Source organism: Aplidium turbinatum, chromosome 8 (genome assembly GCF_918807975.1).
Source record: "Aplidium turbinatum chromosome 8, kaAplTurb1.1, whole genome shotgun sequence".
Taxonomy (NCBI): domain Eukaryota; kingdom Metazoa; phylum Chordata; class Ascidiacea; order Aplousobranchia; family Polyclinidae; genus Aplidium; species Aplidium turbinatum.
Genome location: NC_137479.1, coordinates 28,358,716 through 28,373,918, shown reverse-complemented (window position 1 = coordinate 28,373,918; position 15,203 = coordinate 28,358,716). Strand labels below are relative to the sequence as shown.

At 37.3% G+C, this 15,203-nt stretch overlaps 2 protein-coding genes across 2 annotated transcripts; both read right to left on the bottom strand.

The window, feature by feature from the left end:
* Positions 1-1,144: 1,144 nt before the first annotated feature.
* On the bottom strand, positions 1,145-2,011 carry LOC145776234 (uncharacterized). The gene has a single exon (XM_082587635.1). The coding sequence runs from the start codon at positions 2,009-2,011 to the stop codon at positions 1,145-1,147; it is 867 nt and encodes a 288-aa protein (XP_082443761.1).
* A 1,640-nt stretch (positions 2,012-3,651) lies between these two features.
* On the bottom strand, positions 3,652-8,451 carry LOC145776233 (lactadherin-like). The gene is made up of 4 exons (XM_082587634.1): positions 8,193-8,451; positions 7,602-7,775; positions 6,319-6,491; positions 3,652-3,848 (listed from the first exon to the last, which is right to left on the bottom strand). Exons 1-4 carry the CDS (start codon positions 8,449-8,451, stop codon positions 3,711-3,713), a joined length of 744 nt encoding a protein of 247 aa, XP_082443760.1. The 3' UTR covers positions 3,652-3,710.
* Between the last annotated feature and the right edge of the window lie 6,752 nt (positions 8,452-15,203).

Below are 15,203 nucleotides of genomic sequence, written 5' to 3'. Positions count from 1 at the left end.
CAGATATTTACTACGTAAAGGGTGCACAAAGAAAATCATGTCTGAAATGTGGTAGAATTCGACATTTTGAGAGTAATACATGTGGTAGTGTTCATGGAGTTGCTAATTAAACCACTTTACTTGCTACAAGTTTGTGTTACTGCCTTTTATTGTGTCCATTAAGATGCTAGAATGCATTGCAAGATAGCGGGTGAGCAGTTTCAGGGATAAGCGAAAATTCGATATTTTGAAAAAATTCAAACCAGGTGAACCAGGGTCAAACGTTAATATTTTTTTGTGAAATTTGGTGTAGGAGATACATTTACCAAAAGGAACAATATTCCAAACTGACGAAAATTTTAAAAGAAAAAAAATTTTTTTTCGAGATTTTGCGCCAGCCTAATGTTGATCCACTTGTATTTGCTGGTTCAGTCTCTTGAAATCGCCGCAAATTCGTATACTTCCATTTGCTTTCGACACCGTTACGATCGGAGCTGCCCAGTCGCTATAACTTATTGGCTGCAAAACGTTGCGCTCCACAAGTCTGTCCAATTCTTCTTTAATAGCTTGCTTTTTGGAAAATGGAATTGGTCTTGGTTTGGAAAAAACGGGCTTTGCTTCCGGTTTTAAGTGTATAGAAACTTTTGTCTTAACACATTTCCCAAGATCAGACGAAAAAACTCTGGAAAATTTGCAAGTTAAAGCTGAAACTTGCCTTTCCCTCTGCATTAGTAAGGATTCTTCTGTCTGCTGAACTTGTGAAGATCCCGGTACGAGATGTTTTTTCTTGTCTGAAACTTGATCTAACACCGAAATACCCTGACTGGTCAAGCCAAAACTGTCACTCCAGTCTAGACCCATTAGGTTTGTGCCTTTGTTTTCATTTAGTACAATTAACTTCATCCTTGACTTCAGTTGACAACCTACTGTATTTTAACATTTACGAAGCATTGACCTTTAACATGCAAAGGCCTACCACCATAAGCATGTAGTGAGGTTTCTGATGGATAGCACGTGGGAGAACCTAACTCATGATATCCATCTAATCCAACCATGGAACATGTTGAGCCAGTGTCCCACTGGCACGTGAACGATTTGCCGCTTCGGCACGGATCCAAATTTGCTTTCCGATGCGTTGGTAAGCTTTTGAGTTCCGCTTTTCCTTTCATGGAGGTGTCTTTCGAATTTGGTTGCAACTGCTTACATGGCCTATAGCTTCTACTCGGTCTTTCTGCTGGCGTTGTAACCCCTTTGCCTGGCACACAGATTTGATGTGCCCTTTTTTTCCGCACTTGTAACACACGTAACTTTTAAACGGACATTCGCCCTTAGAATGTTCAGAAAAACAATCCTGACATGGCTTCCACGCCTTGCGACCTTGATTCGTGGAACCAACTGAAGGCTTCTTTCTCTTCTTAATGTAGGTTGCAGACATCTTATTAACGACAACTGCTTCATCTGATATTCCTTCCCCTCTTAAGATGTTATCAGTTTGCACAGTTCTGAGATAAACTTCAGCTTTGTTGAGAACATCATCAAATGAAAAATATAATTTCGTTAAACATTGACGCCTGACTTCAGGGTGTGGGGTGTTTAATACAATAACATCTCTAATCTGCTCGTCGACATAGCTGAGATGATTGCACTGCTCACTTTTGCATATAAACTCACAATTTTGAGAAAGCCCTCGTAAAGTTGCTGTCCAATCTTTATAAGACTGACCCACTTGTAATTTACAGTTGTAAAACCTATGGCGCGCTGCTTGAACATGGATGGTTTCTTTAAAATGCGATGCTAACTTATCTGAAATTTGTTTGAACGATTTATCACGTACGTTTTTGTCACCAAAAAGATTCTCAATCAAGCTATACGTCCCGGGTCCAACCCAGGATAACAAACATGCATTTTTCTTGTCATCAGTTGCAACATTGTAAATGTCCATGTGATGCAAGAACCTTTGCATATACTGTTTCCATTTTTCCTTATCCTGGTTGAAACTTTCAAACTTTGGCGCTGATTTCTTAGTTTGCATTCGACTAATGTCATTTTACGTTGATAAAAACTGTTCCTGCTGTTTCTCCATTGTGGCTAGCATTGTTTTGACTGTTTCTTCCATGACTAATTTGTGCAGAAACCACTGCGACAATGTAATGATCTTTTCACTTCAGAAAACTGCCACGTAGATTCTATTTTACTTCTGACACCACTGTTACGCTTGTAGGTAAACGTAAAGGAATTGAAAAGAGGTCTCAACACGAATAGAGCTAGAATGAACTAAGGACAAATCATTGTGTAGCTACCAAGAAGTCCTGCTGCCGTAATTACCAACTACTCACAGCCACAGGGCGGCACGACGTAATCAAGTGCACGTGACCCAGTGCAATGCACTAGGCAATGACCATAACGCAAAATAAACGTTACTAACTGTATCAATAACCACTAACCAGTGCTTTTCAAACTGGGTTAAAGTTAGTCATGCTCTAGTGATTTATTTCTTTAACGTTTCACTTATTGTATATGTTGGGCGTATCAATAAATTTAAGGTTGTGGGTAAATGCAAAATAGTGTGAAATATTTTGCTATTTCTGTCTCACGCATGCTTCAATACAGTAAGTCTTTTCTGGTGCGCTTTTACCAAAACAAGTTTGAGAGCCACAGATATAAAATATTAATTTTTATCAAACAAATAGTGAGCTTTCTTCTACGGTAAATGATTCTACCAACACTTCCACCCGGAGCAGAACTACCTAGGAAGGAATGGGTGAAGCCACCTGCGGACTGGGGTTGACCGTTTCAACAACAACATGTTCCAACGGGGCCTCGCCGATTCACCATCTCGTGCGTGTGGCTCAGATTCTCAGACTGCACACCACATTATCTACCATTGTCCTGTATATCGACCCCAGGACAGATATGTGGACCTCACAACGCTCGATAAACACACAATCCATTGGCTGCTGCGCCTGAATGTAACAACGTGATCTGCGGCGACCTCAAACGCAAGAAGAAGAATGATTCTACGTGTGATATAAAGTGATAGCAGGCTTATGAATTGTAGCCTACTGTAATATGACATAGTTATATGCAACAATATGTAATAACAACCGTGCACGCGGTCAGATTAGTAGCGTGATCCCCCAACAACATGACAATCTTAGTGTAGCAAGTTCATTATCGCGAAAGTGCTTTTGTTTGTTGAACCTTGAATTAAAATTAATCCGTTTTCTCTTAATCTTGTTCTTTTCTTCTCCATCGCTTTGTGCCAACTTCTTTTTATACCAATTTGAAGAACTATTGAGTAGACCTGTTGTATTAGATGCTCCTTGTAGCAGAAAGAAATTGAAAACTCTATTGCAACATTGACATTTTGGGAAAGGTAAAAAGTAAATCTAAAATAAGATATACAGTAAAGGCTGCTTCGTGCACGTATCTACTATACAAACCGAGGTGGAATCACAATACATTAAATATGCATAAGCCATAATCATTAGACTACAAATAAAAAGCCAAATCAATTTTATGAAAACAAAGTACGTTTAGTTTTATAGATTTTGCGAACCTTTTTTTGCATTAGAATTATTACGCTTGAACGCTTGAACGAATTCTTATAGAATAAAATCTAGCGAGAGGTTGTCGCGCTGTCAGTTGTCGTTTTAGTGAATTTGCTAAAGTATTGGGCGTCGATTTCTGGGAGTCACACCATGAGTACAAGGTCACAATATGCAGTCATCCTAGCAAGTGAGAAACTCCATTCTTAGGCTGATCCAACCGTTCCAGGTTTGTGGAAGAAGTCGAATGTATCGAGCAAAAACAGGTTGAGGAAATTTATTGTTAGAGTAAGAATCCATGTCTGTATTGCCTTCAAATATCTGCAAAGAAAACGAAAAGTTATAAAGTATACAGTAGATGGCCTCATGACATAGCTTTTCACAACAAAAAATTCAAGCTCTGTTTGTGCCAAATTGATTTTAATTTTTCACAGCACTGATTTGTGTGAGAATTTTTAGCGACGCAAATGTCGCTTGGATGCTGTAAAATATGTGTCCGAATACAGACAGTGCAAATATGTTGGCATCGCTTTGTCGTCCCTACGTCAGTGGCTTCAAAAGTGTAACCTATTAGTCCACTTAATGTCAGAAAGTGCCTGCAATACTGTTCTATTTTTATCAATCTTTCCTTCTTGTGGCTTTACATGTTTGTAGGCAGGGCCTCTAAGAGAAATTTTTACTAGGGGTACGAAGAGTCATTCCAGGCCCCCTCTCACTTCGGACCCCTTTTTGTCTTGGGCAAAACGCGTGATGTTTGCTTAAGCATATTGCACACCATACAACATTTTACTGCAGAATTGGACATTTGTGAGCAATAATAGTAGCCTATCAGGCTGCAATGAAACTATTATTTAGTGTTTTACTGTTTTGTGTTGTGCATAGGCTTTTATGTGATCTGTCTGTGTCAGTTGTTGATGGTACTGTAGAGAGGTGTCGCTTGTAGGCTACAACTTTAATGTAAAATTTTCAAATTCATTTATATACGGTATTTTTCTTAGATGTAGCCTATAATTATTGCTTATGAGGATACTATGTGGTGTCAAAAACGTTGGATTAGTATTTTTTTCTTTGTTTGTATGTTTAATAAAAAATATTAAATCCGTTAACGTTACTGAGTGTTATATGTAGGCTATCTGGTACAAGCCAAGCTCTCTACCAAGGCTCAAACATAATATCTTGTTAAAACATAATTAAATTAATCATCTGACCAATAAACTTTCTTCATTAATTTTGCATTCACTACATGCCTAGCAGAGGTGAACAAAGTCACTCTTTTTTACTCCGGCTGCGCTCCTGCTCCGAAATTCACTTTGAAGTGAAATAAGCGTGAAACTACCTTTTTCAAATAGTTTTTGAAAAACACAAAAAGCCAAAAATATTCGGGCTTAAAAAAAAAAAACCCAGCGGGTTGGGCTTTTTAAACCACCCTGCTTTTGCTACACTATGCCCCCCCCCCTCCTGGACAAGAGAGTTATCAACTTTTATGATTTAATTTAGGGTGCTTTTAACAACACATTTTTGCACGTAAAGCATTAAATCACCACTTTGGGCCCCTAATTTGCGCGCAATGCATTCAACTACCTTTCCGGGCTCTTTTTCTACATTAAGCTCCCTCCCAGGACTAAAGATGAACAACTTGTATGCTTGAATTTAGTCGCTTAGGATGGTCTTAACAAACAATTTTGCGCGTAACCTATAAAATCACAATTTCGGGCCCCCAACAATTACAGTCTTGGGCCCTCAAGGGTACGCCGTACCCTCCGTACCCCCTTCTCATAGGCCTTGTTTGTAGGTAAGGGAAATTGTCGTAATGAAGTAAAATTAATCAACCAGTTGATTAGCCAACCTGAATTAGCAAGTCAAAGTCTGCACTTATGGGGAATAACAGCAAGTCGCAGGTGACCAGGCCCTAGATATCGAACCAACGAGCTATGATCAAACCATCATAATTATGATCAAGCATGATATAACGTTCGCGTTTTGTCGCTTCTACCTTTTTCTGGACCTTTTCTATGTTGACGTGTCTTGTTTGTGATGGTCATACATAAAAACTACTGAACGGAACACCAACAGCTAAGATGATGATGGCCGTGCGATCAAAGCAAGACTTCTGATCAAAATGCAGCTTAGCAGGCTAGTCGTATAGGCGTTCTTGCCTTGATCCGCCCTCTTTGTGGCTGTGATGTATAGCCTACAAGCAGAGGATAAGGGTTTCTGTTTGCTCAAGTTGAACTAACTTGCCGGGGTAGCAAAGGATTCAGACGAGATGAAAGCCTCTGTTATGATCACGTGACTAAGCTTGACAGTGACGTAGTTTGCGCTTGAACGCACACGGTCGCAAGATCAAATTTGCAAGTGTAGACGATTATTGTCAGTCGAGGGTGGACTGGGGTTACCATATTTGATGATGCACAATTCCTGACAATTGTCCTCATTCATGTTGACGAATGTTTGTGAACCAAACACTTTTGTCATGGTATAAATTTATTTATATTTACAACACCGACATTGTTTTTATATTTAAGGAAATACTTGTGTTAGTTCAGGCATGTTGTGAATTATAGAAACAAAAAATACAACTCAATAAGGAAGAGAACGTCTTGCTAATTCTCAGGAAACATCTATTCCTTTGCTGTTAACCATACACAATTAAGGGTCGGTATTTTTAATGGTTTTTGTATTAGAATGATAGCTGCTTGCAGGTCTGCAACGAAACTACTCTGAATTTACAACAAATGTCGAACCTAAAGTTATTGCGGCAATGTTTATCGAGGACACTGCAGACAATTACCATTTCACTCCCAGCATCATCCACCATCACTTGGAGATGATCAGTTGAGTTTCCGTACGATATTTTAAATGTTTTCACCCATTGATCGTTGTTGAATGGTCGTCCTTGAGTTATGACACCAGTCAGACGGGTTGGTCTGTGCAGATGGACTTGAATCCATTCACCAGTGCGACCTAACAATACCATGGAACGGTTAATTTTTCGTTACTGCACAGCAACAAAAGTTTTAGATCATTTATAGATTTTTCATTTCAAATTAAATCACTAATTTTTGTAATGGGCTTTCTGTTATAAGCAACAGCATGGAAAAGTGTTGCATTTTACCATCCTTGATCAGTGGCCGCGATTCGGTCTAGATGTTTATCTAGTGTCGAACAACCACTGAATTAATTCGTCATCCAGTTCATGCAGAATAAGCACACCACTTGGCGCATGGTATAGATGGCGCAGTTGCGGATAATGCGGTCTGCAGTTTTTTCTTCCTTGCCACTTTCACATATCTCGAATAGAGCCATCCCCCATTTGTGAATGTAATATTCGTAACAATCCGTATTGGAGCGTAAAAATCCTACGCCAGAGAGCAAGCGGTTGAGCCGCCGCCAGGCCTTTCTTGGTAAAATCATTCCGGTTGGGTGTGGGCGGTATTGGAGATAAAACTTTGAAGTTGAGTAATTTTTTCCACTTCTAGTTCCATTGGTGGTCCGCTAAAGAAGCCGCGCTAATGGATTTGTTTTCAGCGGTTTTTATCAAAAGTTACGCGGCCTGTACAAATGGGTGTCTCGATTTCAGTCGCCGGAATCGCTCGCAGGCTTGTAGAGACTATGATAACGATTCATAGTGCCGCGAGAGACATGATGTCTTCTTTACGACGACGCTCAGCTGGTTAGATGCATGCAAGAACGGGGAGATTTTCCTGTGGTGTAGGTCGCTAGCATCGATTCACAATATGCAAGATGTTGTATTTGGCGGTGGGCATCGCGACTCCAGACAGGCGCAAAAAATTCTACTGGAGATTGCACGAGCGCAATGGTGGCAATGCGCAATGCAACTCCGGCTCTTCATCCAGAGCCGACCAGTCGCCGTAACAAAGTAACGCCGTGAGATCTTTTATATCAATACCAAAATCGTGTGTATTGACTCATACTGTAACCTGTTGTTCTACAGCCTACCATCGTTTAACACGTGCTGCGTGAATGTTTTTTTATTTATCAGCAAAACAAACCAAGAGGCACCTACTAAATTTACTCAATACACGTAAAACAAAACTCTATTCAGCAACGTACTTTGAAGTGCCGACCAGGATCCTGTATTTGGTGCGTTCCCATTTTGTCCTCTTTGATTGTCCAATCTGGCGGCATATGATCCGTGCTCCCGATTATACGATGAAGAAGCAGTGATGTCTTCATCTCTCACTCTCCTGTCTCCCAGGCCGATAGTGCAGTGAGATTCAGAGAAAACTAAAGTTAGGCGTTAAAATTAGTCAATGATTACTAAAGACGATTGGTCAAAAAAATAATAAGTAGCAAGAAAAAAAAGATTGCACCTGCAAACTTCCATTGGATTGGCCAATGATCCAAAGTAGGCTAAACAGTGTCTTAGATTACTAAAAGATAAAAAGTAGATTTGATCACATTCATATTATGCACCAAGACTAATTTGTACTTTAACATCACTAAAAAAGTTTTTTTGTAAGATTTGCGCGACTTGATGATACAAAAGGATTTTTTGGCTATAGAAGATACAAGAAAGTGCGCTTTACGCTTAAATCAATTAATAAAATCAAGATGTAATTTCTAAGTGTTTTATTTTTTCATCAACCTGAATGAATATTCTCGTTTTCTGAAAATATTTAACACAGTATATGTAGCTTCAACCTTGAAGTTGGCGAATTTTTTCTCTAAGTTCCTCAATTTCACTCGGATCGCAAGCGCATTGCCCTGGAGGTCCTGGAGGACCTGATGGTCCGATAGATCCTTTCGATCCTCGCTTCCCAGGAACACCTTGAAGAGTACTTCCTCCAGTTGCATCATCAACATCATCCGATCCTCGATTCAATGAAAAGCAAACATCATTAGATTTGCCATCGACACAAGAGATTAACAGTACACAGAGAATAATTGAATGAAACAACATTTTGTTTCAAATTCCTTTTGACTGAAGTCATAAAAGATGTAAAAAATAGTTCAATGTAAAAACTAACTTTTGTTCTATTTAAATCATGTTGTTTCCAATGAAATTGAACTTGATTTATTTTGCAAGTTATGGTTGATCTTTGTAGGCCTTTTCAAGCACGCAAATCTGGTTTGAAACCTGGCTAAAACCGATTGTTGACAAACATCGTTTATTTATGTCCAGGGTTGCAATAAATTGGTAAGTTGTTAAAAAAAAGCCAGCCGAGAGAAAGAAACTAGCTTGTTTGTGCCAAAAGCTTACTATAATAAGAACTTTATCTCTTGTTCCCTGACGCTCAGCAACTGAGTATGGAACTTTTATCTTGCTTTCATCTAGAGCTACACTTCTAACACGTTTGGCAAGTTTCAACTGGGGAGCAAAGTCTGACAAACTGTGTACCCTTGTCTAAACTGTTCAGTAGAGTTTTGTGTACTTGTTCAATACAGGAGTGCTTATAGTTGCAACACCACTGCTGTTACTGGCGCGCTGCGCACTACAGGCTCTAACTGTCTGTTTCATTTCCATATCAACGTCTACCATACAACCTTTGTATTTTTCTAAACCTTTTTCGAGTTTCATCCCAGAATGGCTGTTCTGTTTATCGGTGGCACTGGGGCTAACCAAGTTTTCTACTTCAAGGTTTGTGCTACTTTAAACGGGGAATCTCGTCGACTGAAATCAAGATCATCCACTTGCAGAAGTTGCTCAATTTCTGCTCACTAAAGCTGACAAACAAAACATTTTTGCGGCTATTTGGGTTGAGCATAAATGGTAATTAGGCTGGAAACTAAATCCAACTAGATGCTATTTATTTCATATTTTTCCCTTTTTCCAACAAAAAACTTTCTTTCTAAGTATAACGAAGCTTAATTTTTGAAAGTAACAAAAAGTTTTTAATTTCAAATTTTATGGAAAATTTACAAAAACTGTTGATGTCTTGAATCATGATGACTAGGTCGATTTTCAGTCACCGAGAGACATTTAGTACTTTTTTTCCTAAGAATATTTTAAAGGTCTCGAAAAACATTGTTTTGTTAATTAAGACAAAATCTGCCAAACATTCACTTACAGTGTACAGTATTAAAATAATTATTTCAAAGCAAAAACGCTAGATGCGTCATAAAAACCCTTATGTGTTGAAAGTTCATGCTAATCGTGTCATATGCTTTTCGTATATATATATGTCATATATGTGTCATATGCTTTTTCGTATATATTTAGAAAACTTTACAAACTTTCCTCTCTTATTATAAAGTTCGTGTTAGTCTACCGGCATAAACGAACATCGGAAAAAGGAATGAGATATAACGCGATGTTGCTTTACAAAACTTTTGTGGGCTTAATTAACTTTTTGTAGATTGTTTTGTCATCAATTTGCAGTACGTTTATTTTAGTTTTTTTCTGGCTAAAAATAGTGGAATACTTTTACATTAATAGCCTACTTCTACTGTCTTTATTATCTAGCGTCAACTTCAGATCAATTTAATTTGCACCTTAGTTGCGCTTCTACAGATTCAACTTCACATTGAAGATTTTTTTTTAGTTTCACTGCTAGATATTACACCACACGAAGAGAAAACTACATGAAATTTTAAGCAGTAAAGTTATTCAAAGGCGCAGTGACAAGCCAAAATTATGTAGTGATAAACTGAAAAATGCGCAGTGATAAAATAAGTACTTCTTGGCCGAATAATAAACAATGCGCACAAATAGTTGGCTTTTCTTTCAAATTCAACTTCAGCCGTGATTTTAAGATACAACAGTATATTCTAAGACATTTACTTAAAAAAACATTTGAAATTTTCGTCCAAAAATACCTCCTTATCCTGAAGATTGCATTTCGCTTAAAACTGCCTTGTATTGCATGAAAGTCATTTTTTGTTTATGGCATTTAAAGTTCAAATATTGTTTGCTACTGGACTAAAACATTTAGAAATGTTGCAAGACAGTCGTAAGTCGTTTTTCTATACTGGCTTCATCGTATAACACGGTAACGTGGTCATTTCAATTTATACAATGCGCATGTTCCGCAGATACCAATGAGAAGTCACATAGCAAAATAATCAACTGCATGGAAAAATTAAACCATGAAATAATCGCAACCTATCGACTCTTTTCATGGAATTGTAATTAAATACCTCAACAAAACATAGATACAATCGTAGCTGAAGACTTTGTCAATGTTATCCTTATAAAATTTTCTGACAAAAAAAATCACGAGCACCGATAATTTTAAAGTGTGATAAGGAAAATTTAATTTTAGTAACTATATATTAAATATAAGATTAAGATTGGTTCGATCCCAATAACATGTTTATTTATTTTTTGTCACCAGCGTCTTTGAATAATGAAATATTTTGTTTGTTTTTAAATTAGCAAAGTGAAGCTTTGTGAATGTTTGATTTAAAATTTTAGAGTAAAACTGTTACCTTTTATGAAATAATATTTAAAAACTTCATATTTGGTGTAGGCCTACGCAACTAACACTTTAAAGTATTTTTGTAAGTAATAAATTTAACAACGACTGAAGAAACGTGTGTATTGCACCAGGTTCTCGGCATTACAATCAACCACACAAATGATCATAGCATTGACCGCTGCACAGCCGAGTGGTAAGAGCTCTGGTACGGCACCAGAAAAGGCGCCGGTTCGATACCGCTCAAGAGCATGCGGCTGTGTGTTTGGTATAACACTTAATAGCGTGCTTGAAGGTGGACACGAAGATTGGTTTCTTTGCCTTCCCGTCCACGTAATCTAAATCTTCAACTACCGGCGTAAGCCTGGATGCGACAAAAGAACATAGCATAATAAAAACACCGTTGATATTTAAAGTAAAGCATCAACTGGTTTTTGCAAGGTGTTTTGCTTGCTTGTCTTCATTCGAGCCGGCTACGCTGTACAAATAAGATGCACCTTGTTCAAATCAGGGGCGTACAAATGTGTACGGTTGCTCGCTTAATGTTTTTGCAAGCGCATTGATTGAAAAAATTGCTCTTTCTTTATTTGAGTCTTTGCCACAAAATGGCAACACTAATGTAGCTTATTTTTTCTAATTTTAAAGCATAATTTTGGTAAAGAAGTGATTTTTTTAACCATAGCCAAATAATACACGTCTGTCTCAAAATATCTGTTTGCACTCAAAACGACGAAGTCAGGATTGTTCACTGTGCCTAGTTGCCGCAGTGAAACTGCACAATGCGCTATATGCCGTCGTGCTCAAGTCGTCCTGCGAACTGACAAGCAATGGCGAAACGTACCAATTTCTCAAGAAGGCCTACTTCTTGATGTGACATGCAAACGCAGAAGCTTTCTTCAAAGTTTGTTGTTTACACTTTTCCTGTTCAATGGAAATCGTTTTGTCTGCTATTGCATGTAAGGTTGTGGTTAGTGTTGAGATTTTTTTTCCACATTTGTTGTCCTATTATTATAGTACCGAGATAATGTTGCATGACAAAACTTATTTTCTGGTTTCGGATGAAAAGCATTTCCTTTTGAAGAATGTGAATCTTTGTTCTACTCTGATTTAGTTATGTGTTGCTTACATTAACTTTTTTATTACGTCATATAGGTGATGATCGCTTGATACTTTTTGTTGTTATTTACATTTAGTCTACTATGCAGTGCAATGGAATTGCATATTTCATATGAAATGTTTTTTTTTTATTGTGCATTCTTCGATACGACAAAATGAACTAATCTATCAAAGCTTGTGATTATAGATTGTAAAGATTTGAAAAATTGTGGTCAAGGAAAAACAGTAGGTGGTGTTAATGTACTTTAATTGGTAATAAATACGAGAATAAAATTCAAAATTCATCAAAAATTTCAACACTGCAAATTGTAATTGATCATGAAAATTTGTTGTAAATAAAGGCGTATTTTTTTCTTGCATATTTTAACTACAGAAGATGAAAGGTATTATCATAAAATGCTGAAAATTCCAATTTCTTGAGGCGGCGTGGAAATAGTAAGACTCACGTTACATTTGGGAATCATACAAAAACTTTTGAATCACGTAAAATTTAAAATAACAACAAGTAAAAGAATGTAGAAGTTTTTCATTTCATTAACTTTTTATACAGCGTTAATTTAACTTGAATATAATCACAAGCAATGGAGAAATGGAATGATGTTTTGGAACACTGGACATGCAAGTAAGTTTGGTAAATTTGATGGAAGAAAAATGCTACCGTACTAATAATAATCTACTGTACAGTACTATCCAAATTTAACTCAAAGAAAATTTTGTTGAAAGTAGTCGGAAGAACAAAATTAAAATGCAACTATTGCAACAAAAAAGACTTCAAAACTCATTCTAAAGATTAATATCAATAAAACAAAAAATCAATGTTGGCAATCCAAAACAGACCAAAAATGTTTTGAACATCAAATATTACAAAATGGGCAAAATGATGTTATGACAGAGCTATAATAACTTTTTCTGACTGTGAACAATAATGCATTGCATATTGCTCTCACTACGAGGAAATAACTTGATAATGGTTTGGTTGGTTTGGTTTTGAATCTTGTTATGCCTGGTAGTTTCGCATACTTGTAGAGGCTTTTGACGCAGGGCCGGTTACCGAGATTGACAGAGTGAAGTTTCCGATTGTTGAAGTGTTATTGCCGGGGAATTATTCCATCTATTAGGTGCCGCTGAATGGAGAGCAGTCCTTAGAATGCGTTGCTCAAGCGCACACCCCGAGAGTGGAATGGTTAATAAGATGAGTTGATTTGAAATCGAATGTTATAGCTCAGATTTAAAGGTTTTGAGGCAACAATCGTGTTAAGTCCTTGCACAATGCACAAGCACTCTTCATGAAACATGCAAGAATTGGCATGTCATGGCATTTTTGTATTTTTGCATTTATTCAACCAAACCGTTGCCGTCTATCACCACAAACAATGTCGGCTGCATAGCCGAGTGGTGAGAGCGCTGGAACGGCAATCGAAAGGGCGCCGGTTCGACACCACTCAAGAGCATGCGGCTGTGTGTTTGGTAAGACACTTAAAGGCATGCCTGAAGGTGGACATGAAGATTGGCTTCCTTGCCTTCCCGTCCACTTAATCTAAATCTTCAACCACCAGGTATATGCCTAGATACGACGACGACCACAAACAAGTTTTAATAATTTGACTTGGTAACACCATTAACGTGTCATCCTTTGAAAAAAGAAAATGTTATACCAGTGTTTAAAACAGTTTCCAATTCATTGCTGGTTCACTACAGTTGATATCTTACGTAGGGGAAAGGTTACGTTAAAGCACAACGTATTAGATTGTTGCTTGTTTTCTGATTAGTTTTGTTTTGCGAGTTTGTTTGTCGCTAACAATTAGTGTAATTTGCTGCATTTACTCGTTAAGAGTGTAACATCTGTTATTCTTGGTTAATTTTGCTTCGCAGGTTTGTTTTTTCTTTAGTACCTTAAATTGCCTGCTGCATTTACTTGCTAAGTGGTGTAGCATCTGTCATTCCTATTTTTCAGCGTCGAGTTGAGCTATCTACTTTCAGATATGTTGATGGTAAATGTAAGTGCAGCTAGTGGCTCCGTTGCAGCTAGGGGCTCCGCTACCTCCAACGGTTGCGAATTGAAACCATAGTGGTTTTAGCACGCATAAATTTGTAAAGGATTGTTTACGCTCCATCATGACTCAAAACCGATTGAACAGCTTATGCATGTTGTGCATCAAATCAGACGTTGCAACATTTTATTATTTAATGCTGTGATCCGTAGCTTTGCATTGCAAAAGGTTTGTAATGGATTAAATGCTTTGTTGAGCTATCTTTATTGCCTACCTGTAGGCTACAGTACATTCATGTGGTAACATTTTTAAACAATGGTTGAAGCGCCATCGCATATGAGATGTGCACACCATATAATTCTACTACATTTTTTTCTAGACAAAATATTATATTAAGCAACAAGGGAAATTTTACTGCAAGTGTACTCGGGTGATTTTCATATCGATACTCGAAGCTAACATCGAAACTAAGGTCAAGTTCAGCTTAAGACAAATGATGTAACGCATTATACAAACTCGTTGCTTTTATTTTTGCTTAAAAAATGTTTGTTTTGGGGCTCATTTTTCGTATTGTTTCCCGACCAGTTCCCATTTCTTTTGGAGGCTTTGAGTGCCGCTAAATATTAAACCCCCTGTATTAAACTGTAGGTTATTGTTTATTTCCACTGAAATTCAAGAAAAAAAAAAAAAACTGCAGTTGGCCTTGGAGCAGTCGTATTATTGCAAATTTGAGGTGAGCCTTCATACTTACCAAGAATGGAAGATTAAATTTATATTTTTTCATACTTGCTTTGAAGGAATAGTTTCCAGGCAACAACAAAACAAAGTGTGAATATGAGGCAAGAATATCGTGTTTTACAAACAACTAATGGAGATATAAAATAAAAAATTAGCTCTACTACAGTCAAGAAATCAAAACATTAAAAAGGTTTTTCTTAAATTCCTTAAATATTATGCCTTTATAATGCGAAAGTTTTTCCTCATGCTTTTCATTCGGCCATAAACGTATTTACTTTTACACAATTTGTTTAGTTCTGGGGTTCTAATTTATTGTAAATTTGGAAAAGTCATCTGTTTTCGGCACACTTCCAAAAATCTGATGTCAAACGAGACTTAAAATATTTTTTTACTTTTTAATGTTTTAGATTTATAGATTTTTGTGACAACTAAACATTACGTTATCATACAAT